We start from the raw sequence: 24,180 nt of genomic DNA on the forward strand, positions 1-24,180 counted from the left end.
GGTATTAGGGCCTACATTTCACACGTACGTGCTTGGCGTAATTCAGAATGACTGTAATCTATGCTTGCCCACTGAGGATGGAACCGTTAGTTGGGTGGAAATGCATTTGCCTTATTTATCACTACTGGCTCTGTGCCACACTGTGGCAAAGCCTGGAACTTCCGAGAGGAATGCCGTGCCTGTAGAGGTTATATGGTAGACGCTATCAGATGGAAAGGACCTGGTCACTTGAGATGTACCTTGGTGTGTGATTTACGCCGCTGTATCAGCGCTCTGTTCTATTCCGCTTACGGATTGACCTGCTTTTGTCCGAATGGATAGAGGAATTTCTTTCTAACCGCACACAGTTTCTTTCCACTAAGGATATCGATTCTCCCGTGAGGTAACCGCGCGTTCAGGAATTCCCCAGGGTTCTGTTCTAGGCCCGCTACTTTAATTTGCATAAACGATCTACCTAATAATTTAAATTCATCCATTTGTCTTTTTGCTGACGATTGTGTTATATACCTGAATGTTACTAATGATGCCGACATCGAATCCCTTCAAACAGACCTTAATAATATTACGCATTGGTGTGAGCTCTGGAAAATGGAACTTAACATTTCTAAATGTAAAACAATGAGAGTTTCCCGTAACAAAGCACCTTTTCTTATCTACTCGTATTCTTTGAACGTAATCCCGCTTGAATTTGTTCGAACATAAGTTCGAACATTACTAACTCTTTGTCATGTGCTGATCACATTGATTACGTAACATCCAAATCCAATCGTATGTTCGTTTACCTACAACGTAATTTCTTCCTTGCACCATCATCATTAATGAAACAGCTATATATCACTTACGTCCGTCCTGTGCTGGAATACGCTTCGTCCGTGTGGGGCCTCGGCCAGGTAACACTTATCAACAAGCTCGAAGCAGTTCAAAATCGCTCAGCACGTTTCATACTTTCGAACTATCATCGAACATCCAGTGTAACTACCATGAAAAATAGCCTTAACCTCCCTACCCTTGTCATGCGCAGAAAATTATCTCGCCTCTGCCTTTTCCGAAAAATCTATTGTCATCATCAAGTGCTTAAATCGCGCTGGATACAGCCTGCTCCTTCATATCTTCGCGCCTTGATCACCATGGGAAAGTTCATATTCCTGGAAGAAACACAGCAGCATATTTCCAATCCCTGCTACCCAAAACTTACTGTGACTGGAATCACCTGCCCGCCTCAATCGCCGGTATTACTAACCCAGAAAGATTCCGCGAATAATTTAACTAATCCTTTTGATGTCTTTTTCTTTTTTCTTCTCTTGCTTTTCTTTTGGGGGGTTAGTATCTTGCGCATTGACGTCTATCGGCCTTGTCAGTCACGCGAGAGTTGGTGACGGCGACCTAAAGTTCCATTGCTGAAACCCGGTGAATTTATACCAATAAGGTACATATTATACAGCATTGACACGAGGCCTAATGTAGCGCAGAGTGACAAGGTGTTAAGTGCCCACTGGCCCGTATATAACAGGATGAGCAATGCCGTGCAGAAAGTGGAAGTTTGCCAATCCGAATGTTGCGGGGATGAAAGGGCGCAGAAGTGACAAGGACTCGGTGAGCAGGGCGCAGTCGAGTGAGGGACTAGCTTAAGACACAGAGAGCATGATGGGCGTTTCCGGAGCGCTTGCAATTCGTGGTTGTTGCGCTGTGCCTCTGCTAGGGCGTCCCAATCGATAGCAGCTTGCTATTGTATGGAACTGATGCCGATGGAACCAATCGCCGTAACACGGAAGAGGGTATCAGCTGCTCCGTTATCAGCTCCTTTGACATACAGGTGTACTCCGAGATGTACACTTAAGTGTACGCAAGATGCCGAATCTCTCAAGCGACATACTTGAGGAATTTGTGCTGACCACATGCGATAGGTCAGAGGCTTTCGTCAGTCAACATGTGGAACTCCCGCCCTTCCAGTAAGTGGCTAAAGTGCTGTATGGCGGCGTAGATGGCCAGCAGCTCGCGACCGAAGACGTACGTGTCTAGGCGGATTGTAGCCTCCGGGAAAAGTAGCCCAAATGGTGCCATTCACAACCAATATATTGTTGCAACACAGCACCAATGGCAACAGTGGTGGCGTCCGCTAATTGGCGCGTCAAAATGAGAATGCACCAGAAGAGGCACATCAACGACTGCTTGTTTGGCAGTGTGAGCCTCAGGCGACCAAGGCATTGCCGAAAACAGGCTCCGTAGGGCTTTCAATAGGTAGTTGATCGGCTGTATCAAGGCCACGCAGTGGGGAATAAAATGGCATAAGAAATTTGCAAGGCCCAAGAAGTCACGAAGCTGGCGGAGGATGTTGGGTTTCGTGAAGTTCTTGACTGCCTGGGACGGTAACGGGGGGATACCGAGCGCAGAAATGCAATGGCCCAAGAAGTACAGCTCGGAGGCTCCGAAAACGCCTTTCTGTGGGTTCCGAGGCTGTGAAATTTGAGTCACTAGAAAATCTCCCGTAGTTGACACTCGTGGATATGCTAGCGATCAGGACGTCATCAATGTACGCGAAAATATCCGGCATATCACGAGTCACCTCAGTGATGAAACGTTGGAACATCTCTCCGGAACTGTGTAACCTAAAGATCATGCGCTCAAACCGAGTAAAGACGAAGGGCGTCGATATGAAAGTCTTCGGAATGCCAGTCGATTCAACCGGAATCTGGTGGTAAGCCTTGACCATGTCTTTTGTTAAATATCTTGCACTCATCCAGATTAGATGTGAAGTCTTGAATGTACGAAAGTGGGCAGCAGCTCATGAATGGTTTGCGCGTTGAGAGCGCATAATCCCCACACGAACGCCAGTCACCCGGACCCTTCTTTGGCACAAAGTGCAGCGACGATTTCCACGTGGTGAACAAAGGGCAAATGAAGCTGAGCTGCGGCATGTACTCGAATTCGTGCTTAGCGACGACTAGACGTTCATCAAATAGGTGGTGAGGTTGGTCCTCCGCCATCAAATAGGCGGAGGACCAAGTGTGATGATGTGGTGGGTAACCAAGTGCTTGGCAGGTTGGTTGAAGTTAGATGACTATGGTATCTCAGGGAACTCGGCAATAATCTTCTCGTACACTGTAAGAATGTTTACACCCTTAAGGGTGTTTTCTTGTCGCACTGATAACACCCTTAGCGTTAGAGCCTTACAAAAGTTAATAGAGAGCGACAGCGGAGCTCTAACTATATAGACGTGCAATGACAAATGACGTAGTTGAAAACAATGTAATCATTTTGAAAGCCTTGGGCCCCCAGAAATATCCGACCGGATAGTTTCATATCTCTACCTGTGAAATTCTCTTGTAGCATATTTCTGTTGTTCAAGTCTGTCAGAATGATTGCATAGTCTTCAACTACGTCTTTTGTCATCGCACGTCTAGTTAGAGCACCCTTGTCATTCTGCATAAATTTTTGTAAGGCACTAACGGTAAGGGTGTAACCCGTGCTACAAGAAAACACACTTAGGGGTGTAAACATTTTTACAGTGTAGGGACTCGATGAGACAAGTGTGCGGGTGTTGGTGGGGGAGTCCATCGGAACTGGATAGAAGTCCAGTGATTGACAGACGAGTGGTGCCATCGATGAGCCGTTGGCGCAGTATGCTTACGGCGAGGTCGTAGAAGGACAGGAAATCGGACACGATGACGGGAAGGACTACGTCAGCGATGAAGAAAATACAGCAGTACATGCGACGCAATCCGAGATTGATGGAGAGTGAACGAAGCGCGCATGTAGCTATGAGCGAGGAGTTCACGCAGGGACTATCTGCGAGGCTTTGAACCGCAGTCAGTGTCAGGCGGCGGCACTACGTTGACCTGAGCACTGTGTCAATAAGAAAACGTATGCCTAAAATCCTGTCCACAATGGTAAGTAGGGGGCCAGGTCGAGGAGTGAGGTCACATGCGGCCGTCAGTGATCTCGCCTAGCCTTTTCCGACCAGGTGAAGGGTGGCGCACACTTCCGAGCGAGGTGGACATAGTGCAGATGGTATTAGCAGGTGCGTTGGCACTCAAGGGTCCTTGCGCGAGTGTAGCGAGAAGAGGAGGAGGCGTGCGAACTGGAAGTGAAGCGGCGCTGTCTATACGTGTGGAGCGAAGCGATGGCCGTGGTGAGGTCGCGTGCCTCGAGCTGAGCGACCGCTGAGCTCTCAGGCGTGGTCGCAACGGCAGAAACCAAAGGAATGGCGGCCTGGTAATTCCCTACGTGCTTCTATTCTACGGGCGAGGAGGATAGGGCGCGCGGTGAGCCTTTCCTCCCATCTGGCTTGGGCGATCCGGCGCGGCGCTGCTTGAAAGTATTGCTGTCGCGTGCTGCGGAACGATTTCGGAATGTTTTAGATCGTACTTTGTGAAATTTACGCCATGTCCGTTCATATAAGGTCGTCAGAGAAGCCTTTGGGTGCATCGGTAACTACAGTAGGCAAAAATATGTCTTGGGGGCGCAAAAATGTGACGCGCTATATCAGCCGCGATGTACGCGCATTATCAGTCGCGGTGTGTGTACGTGTTGTGAACTATTTTGCTTATATCGGTTTTAATTCAACAAAAAAAAAAAACGGTGTCTCTGTATTACTAGCATTAAATGGTAAATCAGCTCACTGTTTGATCGCTTGGCGTAGGGAGTACAACATGAAACATAAGAGCGCATGCTCGTGCACGGCCAACCTAAGGCAACCACGAAACATCTAAGCGGCAGGCGTTATCAAATATTTGTGATACACCGGCATCGTTCTCGCGCATTTCAAGTCTAGTGGGCTTGAAATTACTAGATGTCTACGCTAGCTTTCCTGGATGAGCCCGATGGCGTTGCTCAACACAGCGATATACTGCGTTCGGTGAACCAGCATAATACATATATAAGCTATGTGCGTGGGCATTGCATTTTCGCCCTGTAAAGCCATAATATATGAGAGAGATCACATAATAAGAATGCGATGGCTATTTTTGAAGACAAGATTTCCGTAATACGTGTGAGTGCTCACGTTGCAATTCGGCCTCCTCGTTATAGAATTTGTCGAGGTATCAAATACATGAATAATAGCTGCATTGCCATTGGCAAAGTTGCTGCAAACGAATTCTTGAACTCTACCCACTGTCAAGACAAGTAAAATTAGATTTTTTTTTCATAAAGGAATATACTCGTGCGTCCCAAAAATAGTGCCCGAAATAACTGACATCAATGCTTCCATGCTTTTTCTCTACTTAATAAGTAAAGAAAATGTCACAGTGTATTGTGAGTAATTGCACCGAAATTATAGTCGCAACAGAGAGCACATACAAAAGCAGGAGTTCTGCAAAATATATGAGGGCGAGTCAAATGAAAGTGAACCAATGCGAATATATGATAAACGGGTTACTTTATTTAAAAGCAGTTTCTATGAGCATTTACACGTTTGTGCCACTGACTAACGAGTCGCGTGATTCCCGTCTCATAAAACTCCTTGGCTTGCTGCTTCAAAAAGTCCGTAACTGACTCTTTCACGTCATCGTCCGACACGAATCTGGTTCCCTTGAGCTGTTTTTTTAGTTGCCTAAAAATGAGGAAGTCGCAAGGCAGATCTGGGCTGTATGGCGGATGTTGCAGCGTTTGTCACTTGGACTTTGCCAGTTTTCTATTAACCACATCAGCGACGTGGGCACGGGCACTGTCGTGGAGCAAGATGACCACATTCGTCAATTTTTCACGTCATTTGTTCTTGATTGCGACACGCAGCCGATCCGGCATTTCACAATATCGGAAACGATTGATAGTATCTCCAGGTTTAGTAAATTCTATCAGTAATGGCCCCTGACGATCGAAAAAAAAAAGTCAACAACACCTTTCCGGCGGAAATGACGGCCTTTGCTTTATTTGGGGGTGAGGAATTAGAATGTGTCCATTGTAACCTTTGCCATCGTGTTTCAGGCTCGTAGTAGTGGCACCATGATTCATCCCCGGTCACAAGTGCAGAAAAGTCGTCACCCTCATTGTGATGTCGGATCAGATGAGTCAAGGCAGCGCCGAACCTCTCCGTCTTCTGGCGGTGGTTCAAAATCTTGGGCACCGATTTCGCACACAAGGGCCGATAACCGAGATGTTCATAAATTATGGTGTGAACCGAACTGTGACTGACGTTGACAGGTTCTGCCAGTTTATCGATGCTTATCCTCCATCCTTGTCTAATCAGCTCATCAACCTTTGCAAATCCGTTGGGGGTGATTGCACGATGACTTTGGCCCAGTCTTGGATCGTCTTTGCAACTTTCACATCCTTCTTTGAACCGTTTCCTCCAACGCTTCCCAGTGGCCAATGAAATGCAATGTTCAACGTATACGGCATCTATACGGCGACTAATTTCTGTTTGGGAAACATCTTCAGCTGTCAAAAACTTTACGACACCATGCTGTTCAACTTTAGGAGCGTCGATTATGTCATGCAACCATGTTCAACCCAGCGTACGAGAGCATTAAAGAACATTTATCCTCACACTTGCGTGTCACTTTTGTAAAGAGAGCGGCCTGTGTGCTACGCGCATGCCTCGCAGATAATGAACAGAACCATTATTACGCGGGGTTGGTTGGCTCATTTTCATTTGACTCGCCCTTGTACATGAGAAATGCGAAGATACAATGGAACATACAAATGCGAAGATACAGCTTGATAAAGGGCAAACAATTGTCACTGGAAACAAAGTACACTGCACGTATACACAAAACCTCACAACAAGATTTCTAAATATAAGTGTGAGTATCAAATAAATCTATGTATCTAAAAAAAGCCACTGTATATAATGCATGAAACAAGGCAAATAAACATGTTGCACAATCACAGATTCACAAATTACAGAATCCTAAGCCCCCACCCCACCCTCTACTCCCCCCGATGTATCGCGCGCGACGGAAGGCAGCGCGCTTCCTCCCTGCTTTTATCCCGCTTTTCTCCCTTCCGCACACAAGCCTGAGCCACCATCGTCGGCTCACCCATGCCCGCCCAACACCCTCTAGAGAACTTTTGTCTAAGTGGTGTTGCCGCCCCCCCCCCCCCCTTACGCTTTCACTCGCACATACAGCGCGCGGCGCGCGGTCACGATGTTATCGCCCTTGGACTTTATGCGGAACATGAGGGCGACGGCAGGAATGCGCCTGCAGTGTCGATATAATTGCTATCCGAATAATATGATAAGACTTGTATACAGCAACTGAAGAGTGCCGTGGCCCATTGCTTTCCTCAAAAGAAGAAACGAAATCGAACTTTCACCATGCGACAATTCGCTACGACGCAACAATGTCTTATTTTTTTTTCTTTTGTGAGGCGGGGGCACCGAAATGAAAAAAAAAAACTCCCAAGGAAGCATGTTGGCCACAATCGAATGCCCTACTTTGGCGACTTAATGTGCCTACCGAAGGAATATTGAAGAAAACCTGAGACGCTTGGTCCACAGAGAACCATACGCCTACTGCTTGGCATCCTACACCGGCGAGACAAGACTTTCCGAAGATGTTGCGTTCAAGCGAACGCATTGCAATCTGTCGAGTCACCACAGTGATGGCGGAAAGCGACCATTGTTTCTTTTTCTCGTCTGCTAGCCAGAAAGTGACCAAAACTCTGCCAGGCGAAAATCCACTCGGCCAGAGAAAAACGAATGCGCTCTGGCTGGCTCTCGCAGCCCGCGGGTAGCAAGGCAGGCAGACAATGAAATTTATTCAGGTCCCAAGGAGCGACTCCGAAACCTCCTTACGAGAGAGGAGCCGCCGCGGGCCGCTCCCACGTCGGGACGGGCAGGCCGTGCCTGACCGACGCGCCGCGGGCCCTCTAGACGGGCGGTAGCTGAGCGGCGAGGCTGGAGCTCTTGAGCGCCTCCTCCCACTCTTACTCCGTGGTGAGTTGATCGAGAACAGGAAAATTGAAGATGCTCAATGTGTCCACGTGAATAAAAGTCAAAGTAGATAAATAAATAAGAACGTACTTACCTTTGCTGACTTGAGTGTCTTGACATGGACGCTTTGGCGCAGGTGAAAAAAATGTTGATATTTTTTTCTGTGACATGACGGCAAATGAACCGCCACAACGCTTCGTTTTATCGGACCTCGCTGCGTGCTTTGTCAACTTGTGTGATAGTGCGGTGATTTGGCTTGCCTCGTTGTACATTCTGATGTACAACTTTAGAAAACTCAATGCACCTTTGGTGTGAAATGTTTATAACAACATTAAACCCACAAAGTTCCGCAATTGAAAATTTAGAGAACGACTTCAGAAATGTCAATGCCCCTTTCGCATCAAAACGTGGAGAACTTTGTAGCCATAAAGTTTCGGTACTGAAATCCATGCGCTCCGTAGATTCCGCGGCCTCCGCGAGATGCCGCGTCGAGCCCGCTCGCGATGAAAACGCCCTTGAAACTTTGTGCTCGGATGGGGCTTCTTGCATTATGTGACTCCCAGTGCACGGGTGTTGCCTCGAAATCGAACCTGAGTTCGCAATGTGCGCGCTGAAATGTCTTTTCAAGCGTGAAAAAGACATTCTAGACAAAATCCACAATGATTTCTGGCGCCGGGGGTTCTTTTGGTCGGCGGTGCATGGACAGCACGAAAAAATTTTGTGGGGGGGGGGGGGGAACTGAAGCCCCACGAGAACACCCCCCCCCCCTGGCTACGCCCCTGATGTGTACGTGTTTGCTTCGCTGTTTGCGTCTATACTTCGCGCTGAGCGTTGCTTCCGTTTTAACCGGGTACACGTGGTACGGCACGGCGTATACTGTCTGAGGGGGAATACAGCAGCCCCCTAATGGCCTCAGGATGCCATGTAAAAATGCGTTCATTTCCGACACTGTCAACGCATGGACGTCACAGTTGAACACCTGCACATTCAACACTTTCATGGTGGGTAAGATATAACACTAACAACACATAACATTAATACAGTGCAAGAAACATGTTACTCTTAACCGACTGATATCATGTACAGCGCCTACTGTCGGTACCATTAAGACGTGCTCGCCCACTGTAAAAGGAATATGTATATAGTAGAGTTTTCATGCTAGATTTTGAGCGACGCAGTGACGTGTACGTGTTTCCGAGATGTTGTGGTGGCCGCTTCGTACAGTGAAACAAACGGTTTTTTTTCAATCACGAGCGTGCACTGCGCCGGGCGGAGCAGCGCTTACAACCAGCGGACAGGCGCCAGTCGGAAGAGCGTCTCCTGCGGGAGCTCCCCGCCGGTTCGTCCGCGGTGCGCTGCAGGAACCGAAATCGGCGAGTGGGAGGGTCGGCATCGGAGGCCAACGGAATCGCTCCGGCGGCCGAAGGGCCCGCGCGTCCACAGTTTCGCGAAGGGTACCACTCGCGAGTACAGAGAAGGGAAAACAGACGATAAGCCTCGCGGTTAGTGGAAGGCATCGCAAGCGGAGGACCTGCGATCACGTGATCACGCTCGCGCTGCGATTAGTATAAAGCAAGCAAGGCGGGACGCCGGGCTCCAAATCAGTGTCGTCGCCGATAGTGTGCGACATAGCGCTCGGAGCAAGCTTGTGCGGCCAACCCCCCTCGACGCAAGACACGCAGCATGGGCACCCTGCAAGGATCCAACGGAGTCGGCGTCAACGGCGTCCGCCACGCGGACGGACAACAGGAGATGCCCGGCGAAGAGGAGACCTTCTTATTCACCTCCGAGTCGGTCGGCGAGGGACACCCCGGTGAGTATGGCCTATAAGATGAAAAAACAGCACAGACAGCGAAAAGATAGGGCATTAGTACTGCACTGTCACCGCACGCCTCCATGGGGCCCTGACCTGGCCCAGGATACGTGCCGTGGGAGCTGCAGTGACTGAAGCGTTGCGTGCGATGTCTTCCGTGGGACTGCGCACTGGTCACGGTGCACTATCACCGTCAGCGGTTCCTCAGCCTTCGTTTCGATAACGAGAAACCATGCTGCAAAGCCGCAGCGATCACGGTATTGTTTCTTTTTCTTTACTGGTCATATCTAGGGCCGCGACCACAGTACTCAATTCGCTGAATAGAGATTTAAACACCAAATATGGGACGCTTTGCTCCTCGTTATTATTTAACAATTTCGGACACTAGCTCAACAGTCTTTCGACGGCAGAAAATTCACAATAAATACACGTGCCAGGAAAATCGAGCAGAATCTCTTTGGTTAGCGGAGCGCTTTCTTTCCTGGCCGCAAAGATCGTCGGGACTACGGCGTGATTCGTAAAGAAACGCACTTAATTCGCGGTGGGCACGAAATATTTGCATTATGAAAAAGAAAAATAACCGCTGCCTTGGGCAAATACCTGCACTTTCGCTTGCAAAAATGAACAGATCTAAATCATCGTGCAGTGACTCCTAATACGTCAATAGGTGTACAAAATTTACACTATGCTGTTTACAGGTACAACATTCAACACGGGTTCTTTTTTTTTTTTTTTTTAGCACACTATACCCTGAAAAGCAACAATTATGAAAACACATCCTTATACCAGTAAAAAAAATCCAAGCGAACTGAGGGATTTAGAGAAGCAGCCACACAGACTGTCAGAAACGTCGAAGAATTGATAGTTTGCGCTGAGGTGTCGTGTGTTGTTTTTTCGCTCAAGTCCTGTCCCTTCGTCGCTCTGCGCAACAGTGTTAAGTGTATCGAAGAACGCAGAATACTTTGGGCTAGACAGTGTATGAAAAACTGAGCTCGTTAACGCACTACTGAATGTTATGCCCTACTTCACGATACAATACATGCACAGGAAATGGCAGTGACGAAGAGCGCAGTTTTCCGGAAGCGTTAATTGTTCTAGGTGTCAGCGGCAAGCGGCATATTGTGCTGTGGCCCGCCACCGTTTTCATTTCTTGATTTAAAACAAGAACAGAAAAGAAGAAACGCCTAACTTGTGGCTATTGAAGAACCTCCACTAGTTGACGCAATCGCTATGGAAAAGTTTGTCGAACATATCGTATTCACTTGAAGTATGGCATCATTTTGGAAAAACTGGAATCGACAGGATTGTTTGCTATAGGAGACTTAATAACACTATGAAGTAGTGATACCACACGTTCGCTGCTTGCGACTCGTTACTTAAATAACAGAGAAGTTCCCACATACGCTGGGCCATCTTCACTATACTGACAGGCAAACGCTCAGCCTTGCTCTGTAGTACGTTGCCTTCATTTTTTTTTTTTTTTGCTAGGGCGGCTGCTATCATCTGGGTCATGCATGCATGCACTGTAACGCGTATCGGCAGTGCCTTGACCATGCTCTCTGTAAAGCCACACTAGCAGTCATGCGACCGCCAATTGAAATAATAATAATAATGACAGTACTGGCAGAAAATATCACGTTGATCAAGCGACGATAACTATTTCCAGCGAGGTATACACAATTCCTGACAAAGCGCAGCAGAACTATGTTTTGTTGTTGATTTGGAGAAAAGCTATCGTGTCTGATGTTCTGGTCAATCACTCAACGCTATAAAGCACTAGTTCTTGCTGCTTTCGTTATTTCGTTCCATTATTCCGTTACACTTCATGAGAAAACTTGTGCAAAACAATATTGAAGCCTTCATTGCTTTCACGTGCACAAAATCATCATAATCGCCTTTCATTTACGTCTTCACGTTCAGTCGGACGCGTGTTTTCTAAATCAAGCTTCCGATCGGCTTCCGTCTCTAAATACGAAGTATAATGATAAGGCCGCCCCCCCCCCCCCCCCCCGTGAGGAAAGAAAATTACCTTTATCGTACATATTTAAGTCACATGACAGCTGTGTGTTAGTTTCAAATGGATTCGACCTACCTGAAAGCCTGGCCTACGGTTGTCCTAACTTCAAATTGCGGTGGCGCTTCTCGAAGGAAGCGCTTCATGCCATCTATCAGCAGCGAATGTTCGTTACAACTAAAACTATGTAAACAAATTGTTAACGAAGCGTTGCGGGCATATCAAAACTCTAAGAGTGAAGCCGCTATGGATTGACATTGTCATTTTACGTCAACACAACTGAAGGGGCTTCCAGAGTTATCATTATTGTAATGAACGTGGAAATCCCCATAAGAGGTTTTCACAAGTTCACGTAATCTATAGTTTCCCCGTAAACTCTGTCCTTCGCTGGCTATCCTTTCTATTGTAGTTTCCTGTATTAGGGGACTGCGAAAGCGAGAGCAATAGTTGATGTGATAGAGTGAATAGGATGGCTGGAATAACACGTTCTGTACTCTCTGACCTATTGCATCATGTGATAAAGATGTGGTGAGAGACATTAACTAGGAAAGAAGAAGATGGAATGTGGCGATGCAGTAAGTTATAACGACTAGCGCCTCCCATGCACAATATGCGCACTGTTTCCAGGAAAGATAAGTTCGCAAGAAACGAGGACACTCGAAGACGTTATATATGGACGCATATTGTGCCTGATTTTGATGTAGCTTACATATGTACGCAAGTGCCAGACATACTTTACAGCGGGTCATTCAAGTCTCTTTCAGCTGGTAATCTATAACATCGCCTTTGTTGCGCGCCTGTTGTTGTCGACGTCTGCCCATGTGCCCACAATCCACTCCATTCGGACGACCATCCTGAGTGCCTTCCGTTCAAAAGCATATTGAGAAAACAAGCACTGAAATTAAGATACGGTCTTCGGAGCGTCACAGAAGTAGCAGTCAGGGCTACGCCTTTATGCCTAAGTTTACAGGAAAGACCTTCATGCCTAAGTTTACGGATGTATACATCATTTCTTCATTCTATTCTTTCCAGTGCAACAAATGCCCCAATCCACAGGCTTCTACATGAGGGATGGGCAATGAAACGCATAAGAAAACAATAAGTAAAAAAATACAAGCAATGAGGAGCAACAAGCGTAAATAAGTGCAGTTTCAATCCGTGGGATGGCCCCCAGAGTTTCGAATAGTGAAGTTTTATTCAGTCGCGAACCTCTGCGGTTCCAGATGCAAGCCGAGAATCGTGAACCTGCCCACCTTATTGACACTCCAGCTGGAGTTCTGTAGAAACGTTGAGGGAATTCTAGTAAATGCGAGGAAGAGCAGCAAACGTTAAACATATAATATGTTCGCATCGTGGTAGCTCAGGTTGCTGTACATCAGGGGACAACGAACGTAGGTGAAACATGGGGAAAACGTTAAAAAAAAATTAAATTATGGGGTTTTACGTGCCAAAACCACTTTCTGATAATGAGGCACGCCGTAGTGGACGACTCCGGGAATTTCGACCACCTGCTCTTTAACGTGCACCTAAATCGAAGCACATGCGCGTTTTCGCCCCCATCGAAATGCGGCCGCCGTGGCCGGGATTCGACCCCGCGACCTCTTGCCCAGCAGCCCAACACCATAGCCACTGAGCAACCACGGCGGGTATGGGGAAAACGTTCGCGGTCCCACACAGGAAATGGAGGTTCACGAAACATCGAGCGTAGCCCAGCCGCATCGTGAGTCCACGAAAGCGGAATCAAAACGCAAAGACCGTTCTCATGCGCAGATTGGGTGGTTTCGTCCACGCGATAATTCCCATTGACACTGCAATGCGATATGCTTTCCGCATTGGAATGGCCGATAGCCCCACATGCGACACATGCGTAGCTGTGAATAAATAATCACGCACTTTCTTTGCGTCAGCTTGCGCTATAGTGCCGAAAGGCCGAAAGGGCAAGTGATGTGCGCCGTGCTGGAATGACTGAGCCAGCGCCTCTTTTGAAAAAAAAAAAATTAGAGGAGGCGCTGGCTGAGCAATAGTTCACTATCAGAAAAGAAAGTCATAGGCCAATGCTCCCAAACTACGCGCAGAAGGCTATATCTGCGCTGCTAAAGTTGCTAAGGTCTACGGGCCTACTTAACATACTGAGTTTGCTTCTTTTCTATTCCTCTCTCTTTATTCGGACTTTCCAGATACACTGGCGGTGTCGCACCGATTTTCTCCCAAGCCGTATAGCGGCGATGGGTTCCTGGCTTATACAGTTTCCGCAGCGTTTCAACGCTTTTCTGGAATGGCAACAAACGATCGACGAGCGAAAAATAACCGCATATTCATTGCGCCACACTCTTAATGTCATGGAATATCTGTGAAGATAAGCCTCCAAAGTTTTTCGAAGGTAATATTGTGGGCGATAAAGCTGCGGATTGGTAAGAATGTGAGCGACGAATGGTCATGTCAGCGAGTATTTAAAGAAAGATTCCTTCTGGCGCAATTTTGGTTAGTGCTTTGAATGTTGCGCCAGTATTCAGTGTTTCTACTTCGCCTTTTTTTTAGCTAATTCTGATAGACTGTTGATAAAGAGATAATCACGGTGAATGCAACTGGGGAGGAATGCCGTTCCTACGAAAATATACAATTTATCCGGAAGGACTTTTGCACAAGAGAAATGTGACCCTATAGCGTCCCACTTTTGCAATGTCGCCCTAAAGCACGCGAAAACGCTATACCGCACATATTGATGGCAGAGACAACGCGCGCTGGCACAGCCAATAGTCACACGCGCATCTTATTACTTGGCAATACTAAACTGGGCCCATACTCACAAAAACGTACTTATGCTATAGAACTGTTTGTACGAGTACATTCCAGCCAGTCATGATGTGGAACGTATCATTAGCGAAGACTGTCGTCCAATAATAAACAGAACTTAACACGAACGAAAAATTTCGCTAATTCGATCGCTTTTTCCGCGTAATCTTACGATTCTTGAAAAGGATTGCACGACTAAAGTGACGCTTTGCGACATGCCTGTCGTCACGAATAAACCCGACGTTTATTTTAGGTAGCAGCATGAATGGCAGCACTAGCTTCCGTTCATCCCTGAGCGGTACGGTGCTCAGCGTCCGACCAACTACTGGGTGCCTACTATAGGACAATACGGAGATAGATATCAGAAAGCACGACCAAACATGTGATAATTTTTTCGGCACCGGTTACATCGAAAACTCGGACCTTTATCGTATGTGACGAGCTTTATACATCACTTGTTATCTGCAAGCAAAGAGAGTAGACGTGGACTACGGTACTAGTGGTCTACTTAATTCCGCGACATAATGACGTGTCTGTCGTTAAATGCAGCCTCACTTTCGACGATATAGCTTTGCGTTTCATCAGAAAGGCGGAGGAATGTTCTGAGAGACTCGTACGCCGGCTGCTTCCCGAGACGCGCGTGTCTTCTTGAGCCCGCTATCACCTCTGTCCCCGCCACGTTGAACTCCCGCCGCGCCACTTATAGGTGCCGGAAAGTGCGTCTTCTTACTCTCACATTCACCCGTAAAGGGTATCCAAACAGAACTACCGCTGGTTGACCTTCCTGTCTTTCTATACAGCCTGCCTTTCTATACAAAATTCCCTTCCTGCTTTTCTCTATCGTGACAGTGCTGAGTCAACGTGGCCAAGTACACTTCTTCTTAATTCACAATTATTGCATGCTATTATCGCAGCTGTGTCTGCCAGCTGAATGCAAGCACTGTTCATCACGGTGACTTGGAATTCAAAGTGACCCCCCCCCCCCCCACACACACAGCTGAAATGTCATTACCAGAGTTTTGTCACCCCCATCATTTGAGGTTTCTTTTGACTTGCCTCGACCTTTTTAGGTAAAATTTTATTGTGACTAATAGCTTACTGCATCATTGTTGGCGCGGACGAGCACGGCTTTTAATTCATACTTTCGTTTTATTTATGCAAATTCTGACAATAGGAGAGGTGAATTAGTAGCACTGGCGGCGGCTGCCTCATCCGTATTTTTTCACTTCTTTCACTTCAACATTTTTTTTATTTGCACTGTGAACACCATGCACAGACACAATATATTGAAATATACACACAGGACAAGGTTTACTTTATATTTTAAAGAGGAGGAAGTAGCCCATCTGCAAGTATTTCTAAAAGTATGTGTAGCCTATGCCTAGAGAATTAATATGTTGCTGTATGTTCATCTCGCTTCAAAAAGCTTTGAGTGTTTTTTGACACTGGAAAAAATCTGCCGACTTCAGGGACTCCTTCGACAGAGTCTTTTATCAACGCCGTGTGAAATGCAGGTGAATGATGTGTGTCTCAATATTGATTCTCTTTCCAGTAAGCAATGCTAATAACTCATGATTACAATTATTAGGGATAGAAACATCGTCACTTGCACGCGAAGGTTATAAATGTGTACAAGGTATCCCAATTAAATGCACCCAGATTTTTTTTTTTAAATAGCAATTGCGTTACTCGAAGACAACCTAGTGCACATTGTTTCCGGTACAATGGAGTAGCTCTCAGTAATCTTTTCAATACTGAGATTTATGTAGGTAATTTAACATAAATATCTAGCTCGACACGTACTATCCTAATTATCAAAGTGTCAATAAGGCATCTGTAGGCAGAGCCAAGGGACATCTAATTGCGGCATTTTCAGCGACGTACTTATTGCGTACTAATTTTTCTGACTGATAAGTAAACCCCGCGAAATATGAATAAAATAGCACGTGACTGCGTTCCCACCCGGTTCATAAAGCAGCGCCCTCGAACACGCTCCCTCTGAGTTAGCCAGAACGAAATAAACGAAATAACGAGAAACATCGGGATCGAGCTAGTTCCTTATCTCCCGCGCCCTGTAACACGTCTCGTTTGGTGTTAGTTGGAAATAAGCTGTGATAGCTGTTGTCTTAGCGTCGATTAAGTGCACGGAAGGTATTTTTCTTTTTCTTTTTTTGCCGCAAAACCTATCACCACAAAAGCGAATTGACAACATCAGTGCAAATGTTTATAGGGGCGTTTTGTTTCGTCCCAGTCGCCGTGTCTTTCTCTAATGAGCAGAAGGTAAAAATTATTCTTGCCTTGGTTTCTGCAAATGGCAACAAGAGGAAGGCCGCAAATATTTATCAGTCATGGAAGTGCGGCGGTAGACCAAACGCTTCGACTATCACTAGAACTGATACAAACCGGCAGCTTTCAGAAACAGCGGTGGAGGACTGCATCTTTGAGTCCTAGCCTACGCACGGATGTTCTAGCATTTATGGCCTCAAACCCTCATGCTAGCGTGCGGGACGAAGCCGCCCAGGTACCAATTTCCAAGTCATCAGTTTGGAGGATTCGAAACGACGGCCTTTCACCCGTACCACCTTAACCAGCACCAATGCTTAGAAGATAGGGGCCTGTAGAATCGTCTAGATTTCTCGAATTGGGTCCTCACAAAAGCCGATGAGTCACCGGACTTTTTGAGCAAGATCATGTTCACAGATGAAGCCAATTTTTGCAGAAACGCCCAGGTAAATTTGCATGATGCAAACTATCGGAGTGACTATACAATGCACACTGGGTAAAGTGCAATCGACACCGGCACCAGTACCAGTGGTCGTTCAATGTGGCATGCGGAATTTACGCCGTTGTTATAATCAGTCCCATATTCTTCGATCACACACTGACCTGACAGTGTTACGTAGACGAAATCCTTGAAGTAGTGATGGATGAGTTTCTCAGCGAAGTCCCGCTGTCACGTCTACCACTTGTGTGGTATCAGCAAGGTAAAGCGCCATCACAGAGCAGCAGCCGAGCACGAAACTGGCTGAATGCGACTTTTCATGCACAATAGATTGCAAGGCACGGGCCTGTAAATTGAACGGTTAGGTCACCTGACCTCTCTCCACTCGGTTTCTTTCTTTGGGGTTATGTGAAAGATCGTGTTTACTTGATCGAGACGGACAGCAGATGAGCTCAAGGCAAGGATAACGGATGCCTGCCGTAGAATTCCAGCGTCGGTCGTCAGGAAAGCCACAAAAGATGTGACAAAGCGGACTCAGTACTGCGTAGCTGCAGAAGGAGACCTATTCGAACACGTCCGCTAGGCAGCAGCTGGTGTTCAACAGCGCTTACGAATTCATAGATCATAAGGGCACGCTGAAATATGATGGTTTTGAATGCGTAAGCATTTCTATCTTAACCCAACTGAAAAACCTTCCCTCCGTCCTTAGCGCCCGCAGCAGCGCCCGCAGCAGCGCCCGCAGCAGCGAGCGAATTCACCTGCGTCCAGCCTCTCGCTTCAACGCCAACGAAGCGGCGAGAACACAGCGCTCACGGATCTCTCAGCACATGCCGCACTCTGCTTGCTTCGGAGATCGCTTTCACTGTATGGGCTGCGCCGCCGCGCCAGTCTTAGCCGCCTACGGAGCACGGTTGATCACAGTTCTTAATGGTTTAGTGTACCTAATAAACGTTGCATGTATTTCCTTCATTTGCTACATCTTCTTGGTCATTTCATCGAACGTTCACATCCACTGCGGGCCATCTATACCACCAGTGAACATTGCTTCTTCTCGCCCCTTCTACGTCGTCTCGTACAAGTCTCAACAGTTCGGTGTTGCAACCGCGTTTCTCCGTTTCACGGTTCTTTCGCGGTCGTTCTCGCAATTATACGGAACACACCAGCACACTACCACGAAACACCGCGCCAGTACTCCGAAATGCTCACGCATCATTCAGATAAATGCCAGAGAAGATTCTTCGTAGCCTTCTTTTTTTTTTTTTTTTTGCAGACATCCCGATTGCTAATTCGGCTCATTTATAGAAGCGGTACATTTGCTTTCTTGAACGCCTCAGTTTTGTCTTTTTTCTACACGTGAGTCGCTTCCCGGTCAGCTTATTTAGCATTTATTTTGTTGGCGCGAACATGTTTTTGCAGCACGTGTACACTCTAATGAAAAACAATATCATCACTTTAATTTGGCTTTGGTCCTTAGCAAGTTTCTGCCGCGAAATATAGCTGCGCGCGCACTCTTTCGATGCGCTACAAGCAGAGCCGGGATTTTTAAACATTCTATGCCTCTTCCATTGCTTTTTACTTTTCGTACGTGGTCAGAGCGGCGCTTCGGCTGCGTTATCAAGGGGCTTTTGTTATCAATGTGATTAGTCGGCCTTCAGAGACGGATAATAAGTGTGACGTAGAAATGAGAGGAAGGAATGGCTGCGAAGCCGAAAAACCTTTATCAAGGTGATGCGCTGTCTCCTCGGGTTTGCGGCAGGTGAAGCAGTTCAGAATCATAATTTATTATAAGTGGGGTCACATGACAAATATTTAGTATACAGAAGGCGGTTCCATAGACAAAGACTGTATCGGGACCTCCTATTGCTTTCAATCATTTTATTTGAGGGCGCCGCTTTATGATGCGGCTGCGAGCGCAGTCACGTACGTGGTATTTGTCAATTTTCGTGGGGTTTCTTTACCAGTCGGAAAAAATTAGTACGCAATTAATATATCGCTAAAAACACCCTAGTTAGATGTCATTGGGGGATGCCTACAAATGCCCTATTGAGACATTCATAATTACGACAGTACTTCTCGATTTAGATAATTAATTATATTTACCTAATTAACTCTCAGTAACGAAAAGATTGCTGGCGGCTACTGGAAACAATATGCACTAGGTTTTCTTCGAGTAACGCAATTGCACTTTCTTAAAGACCTAGTGCATGATAGTTGGGACACCCCGTATATCTTTCAAAAACTGAAGCGCCAACAGTGACAGCACACCAAGAAGGAGCAAAGACCGGACAAGGCGAACAAAGACAGCAGCGCGTTGTCCTGTCTTTGTTCCTTCTCAGTGTGTTGTCACTGTTGGCGCTTCATCTTTTGAAAGCTATGCACCAACTAGCCCCACAACGTGTTTTACACCCCGTATAATTCACTCAATAACCGAAATGAGGTGAAGCGAGATTCACTCGAAATCAGTATCAACAGCCGTCATGCGCAGCAGCGCTTATACTCGGACTCACAGAGAGAGAGAGAGAGAGAGAGGTGCTGCAGTTTCTCCGGAAAGGCGAAGCACTATTTGCGATAGCGAAGTAAAAAACAATTTCACGAAGGAAGATTACACGGCCGAGAGACACCAGATTCGTTGTGGTGCGACAGGACTCAGGCTATGAAACTGAACTTTCTCCTACTACGATATTCTTGTATATACTCATATAGGGCCGTCACATTAAATTAACCATTCTTCGAGGTCACACGAAGTTTCTTCAAGTGCAACGGTTACAGCCAGACAGACAGACGGACAGACGGACAGACAGACAGACAGACAGACAGACAGACAGACAGACAGACAGACAGACAGACGGACGGACGGACGGACGGACGGACGGACGGACGGACGGACGGACGGACGGACGGACGGACGGACAGACAGACAGACAGACAGACAGACAGACAGACAGACAGACGGACGGACGGACAGACGGACGGACAGACGGACGGACAGACGGACGGACAGACGGACGGACAGACGGACGGACAGACAGACAGACAGACAGACAGACAGACAGACAGACAGACAGACAGACAGACAGACAGATAGATAGATAGATAGATAGATAGCATCGCACGTGTAATGCGAAGACGTGGGATCGTTCCCCACCTGCGGCAAGTTGTTTTCGATCCAGTTTCATTTCCATTAACTTATCATTTCTTTAATTCAGTTAGTAAGTACAAGTAATTTATTTATATATATATATATATATATATATATATATATATATATATATATATATCATGAGAAGCCAACAAACAATGACACCAAGGACAACTCAGGGGAAATTACGTGTACCTACTAATTGAATTAAAGAAATGATAACAGATGGGCTAGATTAACCCTCCTTCCTCTCATATATATATAGGGAAGTTGGTCGGGCCCCAGCCTCCCCCCACTGGACAAATTAAAGCTTTCCGCCTATGCAAACCAGCTCGATCGTACATTTCTGGGTGCATGTAATTACCTATTCATTAGCTGCAATGAGGACCTTGAGTATAGCAAAATATTGTTCAGCGGACTTTATGTGCGCTATCCTGAAGCGCCGATTAATGCCCGTCCCCGGTGCGGTCAGTGCTGCCAGATGCAGGAGAGGCTAATTATTTCTGACGACATGTTTTGTATTGCCGCGCGTCGGAGAAATGCATTATGCGAAGACTGTGTAGTTGTCTTTTATGTCATCTATACGATGGTGTCATGCCAAGAGCGTTGCTTCGTCGAAAGGTCCGAAAACACTCTCGGTATAATACACAGAGGAGCTTATCCTACAAAGTATGTGTCTCCTATAGTATGAAGATGTTAAACGTTGCTTTGACAGCCTTCTAGTAGGTGGAATCGGGTAGTGCACAAAATATATTGATCTGAGGGTCGTGCTGATGTCGAGTTAAATGTCACAGGCGAACTCGAAGCGGTTTTGTTACAGAGGTAGACTCATTCGACAGACTAAGTCCGCGACATACGATCACCAGATCTTTGTTAATAAACGAAAAGAAGAACCGCAAGTCCAAAAGCACCCGTTTCACAGAAACAAAACGGTCGTAACGACTATAGAGTGCGCTTGACGGCACGACAGTACCGCATTGACCCTGTGTAACTCAAACGTTCTCACGAACTTTATCCTATACACACTCTGAACCCTTATCTTGTCACGTCGTCTTTCGCCTTCAATGTAACGGTGTCGTGGATGGACGCTGTACTGTCTTCAACAAAGTAATATTCGTTTTGTACTGAAATTACCTAGAGCTTTGCATGTGATACTTGCCATTGTGACGAGACAGTCTCACCCCTTCTTTCAGTCTGTCCATGTGATAGTGCGGAAAGACAAGTGTTGTCGTTCACTGTTATTGACAGACTAGACAATCGACTACTTCAGAACAAGAAAAATCCTATAGAGCAGTGTCCCCAACAGACGTTCACGCAACTGATAGGGGGCTCCTGAATTTCCCATGGTCTCCGAACCTGCAAGATAGGCCTTGATAGCGTTACGTACCACACATCATTTGTGTGCACAATTTCCTCCCCTTGCGCCAATAAAGCCCACATGTCATCAAACGGATTATTCTTGCTTCAGCCTCCCTTTTGCAGCGAATAGCTGATAGGGGGTAATAAATGGGATCAATGTGTACTGCAGCGCCGAGGCTCGTGACGTCAGAGGCGCGCAGCTCAAGAGGGGGAAGGCGCGAAAGCTTGTGGTCGAATCTTGGCCCGTCAGACAGCAATTATTTCATGTATGTGCTGTAGAGTAGGGTTGCATCAATCAGACTTCTGACTCGACCCGCTTCGAACCTGTTGTTGCAGGCCCTTCCAAAAATTGAACTTGTCGCGCTGTTAAAAAGAACAAGGGTACACACACACAAAAAAAAAAACTTTGAAAGTTCTGCTGGGATTTATCTAATCGATTTTCCGTGGTAGCATCCGGTTTGCAATTGGTGGGATGACTGCAATAAAGCGATTCAACTCAAGCGGAATTCCGCTCGATTACGCTCAAGGTCCCGCGCCGTAGTGCTGATACGATGAAAGCGCTGGAAGCTGTCTCATGCTCTCGCCAAAACCAATGCTTTCGAGAGCGCGTTTCTGCTGCAAGCCGAACAAAGAGTGATCGGCCAACTCACAGGAATAACTGGGCTTCTAAACTTGACAAAAACCAAAAGGCAACAGATGTGTATCATTGAGACTTGCCTGCCTTCCACGTTATCTCTGCAATGTGCATGAAAAACGAAAGAAAAAATTCAACTTTACGACTCTTCAATAAACCAAAAAAATCAAAAATTTTCCAGGACTCTATATATTGACTGAGAACAGTTCTGAGCCGCCAATTCTTCGATATGTTTAAACTTCCACGTGATCTTCAAAAGAATCTTTGGAAACTGAGAAGCTACTCCTGGAAAACAGAGAACTGCAGCGCCACCTGGGAAATGATGGACAATGCTAAGAGGCTCCCCGTAATATTAATATCAAGCAGCATGCCGCTTGCATGGAGCTGCAGGCGTTAAATACGAAGGGAAAAATTCAGGCAGCGATTAGGTACCGCTAATTGTCAAAGTATGCGATATCATCCTTGCAAGTTGAAGAGGTATACATTTATGTAATTACAATGACGTCAGATCCAACGCACACGCTGAAATACATGCGAAGCGAAGCTTTCTTGATGCGGTTATTTCAATGTTATGAAACTGTCCAACTTCTGCACCACATTTTGCACCGTGGCAATTACTGAGCCCGTGGCACAGTTTACTATTGCGCTATCTCCGAGATCGCCCAATGTTTTCTGTACGTGGATTCTAAAAAAGTGGGTGAAATCCGTTTATAATGCTAACGCATTAAAAAAGAAAAAAAAAAGCGGCCATGGAGCAGCAGTTAGAATACTCGGCTTGAACTCACTCTATCGTACACTCGATCCCAGGTCAGAAAGATTTCTTCACGTGACGTCGTGCCGCGGTCCGAGCCGTTTCCTTGCTTAGATATGCTGTTCGCAGTAAAATGCGCCTCACTGTGTGTTTCAGTATTCGCAACTGTTGCGTCGCGACGTGCGCTTTAGATGCGACTTGCTTATTTCTGTTTAATAGCGACAGCCATTTATGAGGTCATAATGTCTCTCTGCGGGTTTGTTTGTTACCAAAAATACCACTGAGCACTACCTGTATGAAGGAGTCAGAGCTCTTTTCCCAAAAATGCACCTCGAAGCCATAACACATGTGGTGAAAAGCGTTTATGAAAAAATACATCCTTTGTCAAAAATACGCAGGCTGGCGCTCCAATCGCCGAGGTTATGAAGGGTGAGGAGGCAACCGCTCTTGCCAATGAGTATCACGGCCTCCAAGCGTTTTCTATACATTTTCTCATATTTGCCCCCTATTGTTGAAGTGTTTCAAGAAAGCTCCGCTTAATGCTGATTCCAACAAGCGCGTTGGATCTGCTGTGTTCATCATAATTATTTTCACGCATTATCTCATAAAGTGATGCGGGTTATTGCAGCCTAAATGTACGACACAAACCAGACACTTTTGTTTTTTATTGCAAGGCATCCAAAGTAACCAACCGTTGAGTCTGCTGTTTAAAAAAAAATGTCTGACGTTCCCGCGTAAAGGATAATCCACGTCAGCTGCAACACTCAAATTAAAATTTTTCGGTTTGATTAAATTTCTGGTTTCGGCTGTAGTCTTAAATGATTCAGCTTTCGTCGTAACCACGAGCTTTTTCTCTCCTTTTCTTTCCTTTATACGCAGACAAGATGTGCGACCTCATCAGTGACGCAGTACTGGATGCATACCTCACCAAGGACCCAGACGCAAAGGTAGCATGCGGTACGTGCGCATTTTGTATAACAAGTAACCTGTTAAGTTGGCAGCAAAACAAAGAAATCACAATAATAAAAAGTCAACAGCATAGAGCGAAATAATGTAATGTTTCCTTTTTTTAAATCTTT

At 46.4% G+C, this 24,180-nt stretch overlaps 1 protein-coding gene across 2 annotated transcripts in view; it reads left to right on the plus strand.

The window, feature by feature from the left end:
• The first annotated feature begins 9,455 nt into the window (after positions 1-9,455).
• LOC126548100 (S-adenosylmethionine synthase-like) overlaps positions 9,456-24,180 on the plus strand; it is a 43,265-nt gene continuing 28,540 nt past the window's right edge. Inside the window, exons 1-2 of one of the 2 annotated variants that reach the window (XM_050196211.3) lie at positions 9,456-9,689; positions 23,981-24,058. In XM_050196211.3, the coding sequence (XP_050052168.1) occupies positions 9,560-9,689; positions 23,981-24,058 (208 nt within the window). In that variant the 5' untranslated portion in view covers positions 9,456-9,559. Of the gene's footprint in view, positions 9,690-19,436; positions 19,442-23,979; positions 24,059-24,180 lie in introns of those variants that run through there. The other variant, XM_055063566.1, reaches the window with a different exon arrangement.

The sequence above is a fragment of the Dermacentor andersoni genome, chromosome 1 (genome assembly GCF_023375885.2).
Source record: "Dermacentor andersoni chromosome 1, qqDerAnde1_hic_scaffold, whole genome shotgun sequence".
Taxonomy (NCBI): Eukaryota; Metazoa; Arthropoda; class Arachnida; order Ixodida; family Ixodidae; genus Dermacentor; species Dermacentor andersoni.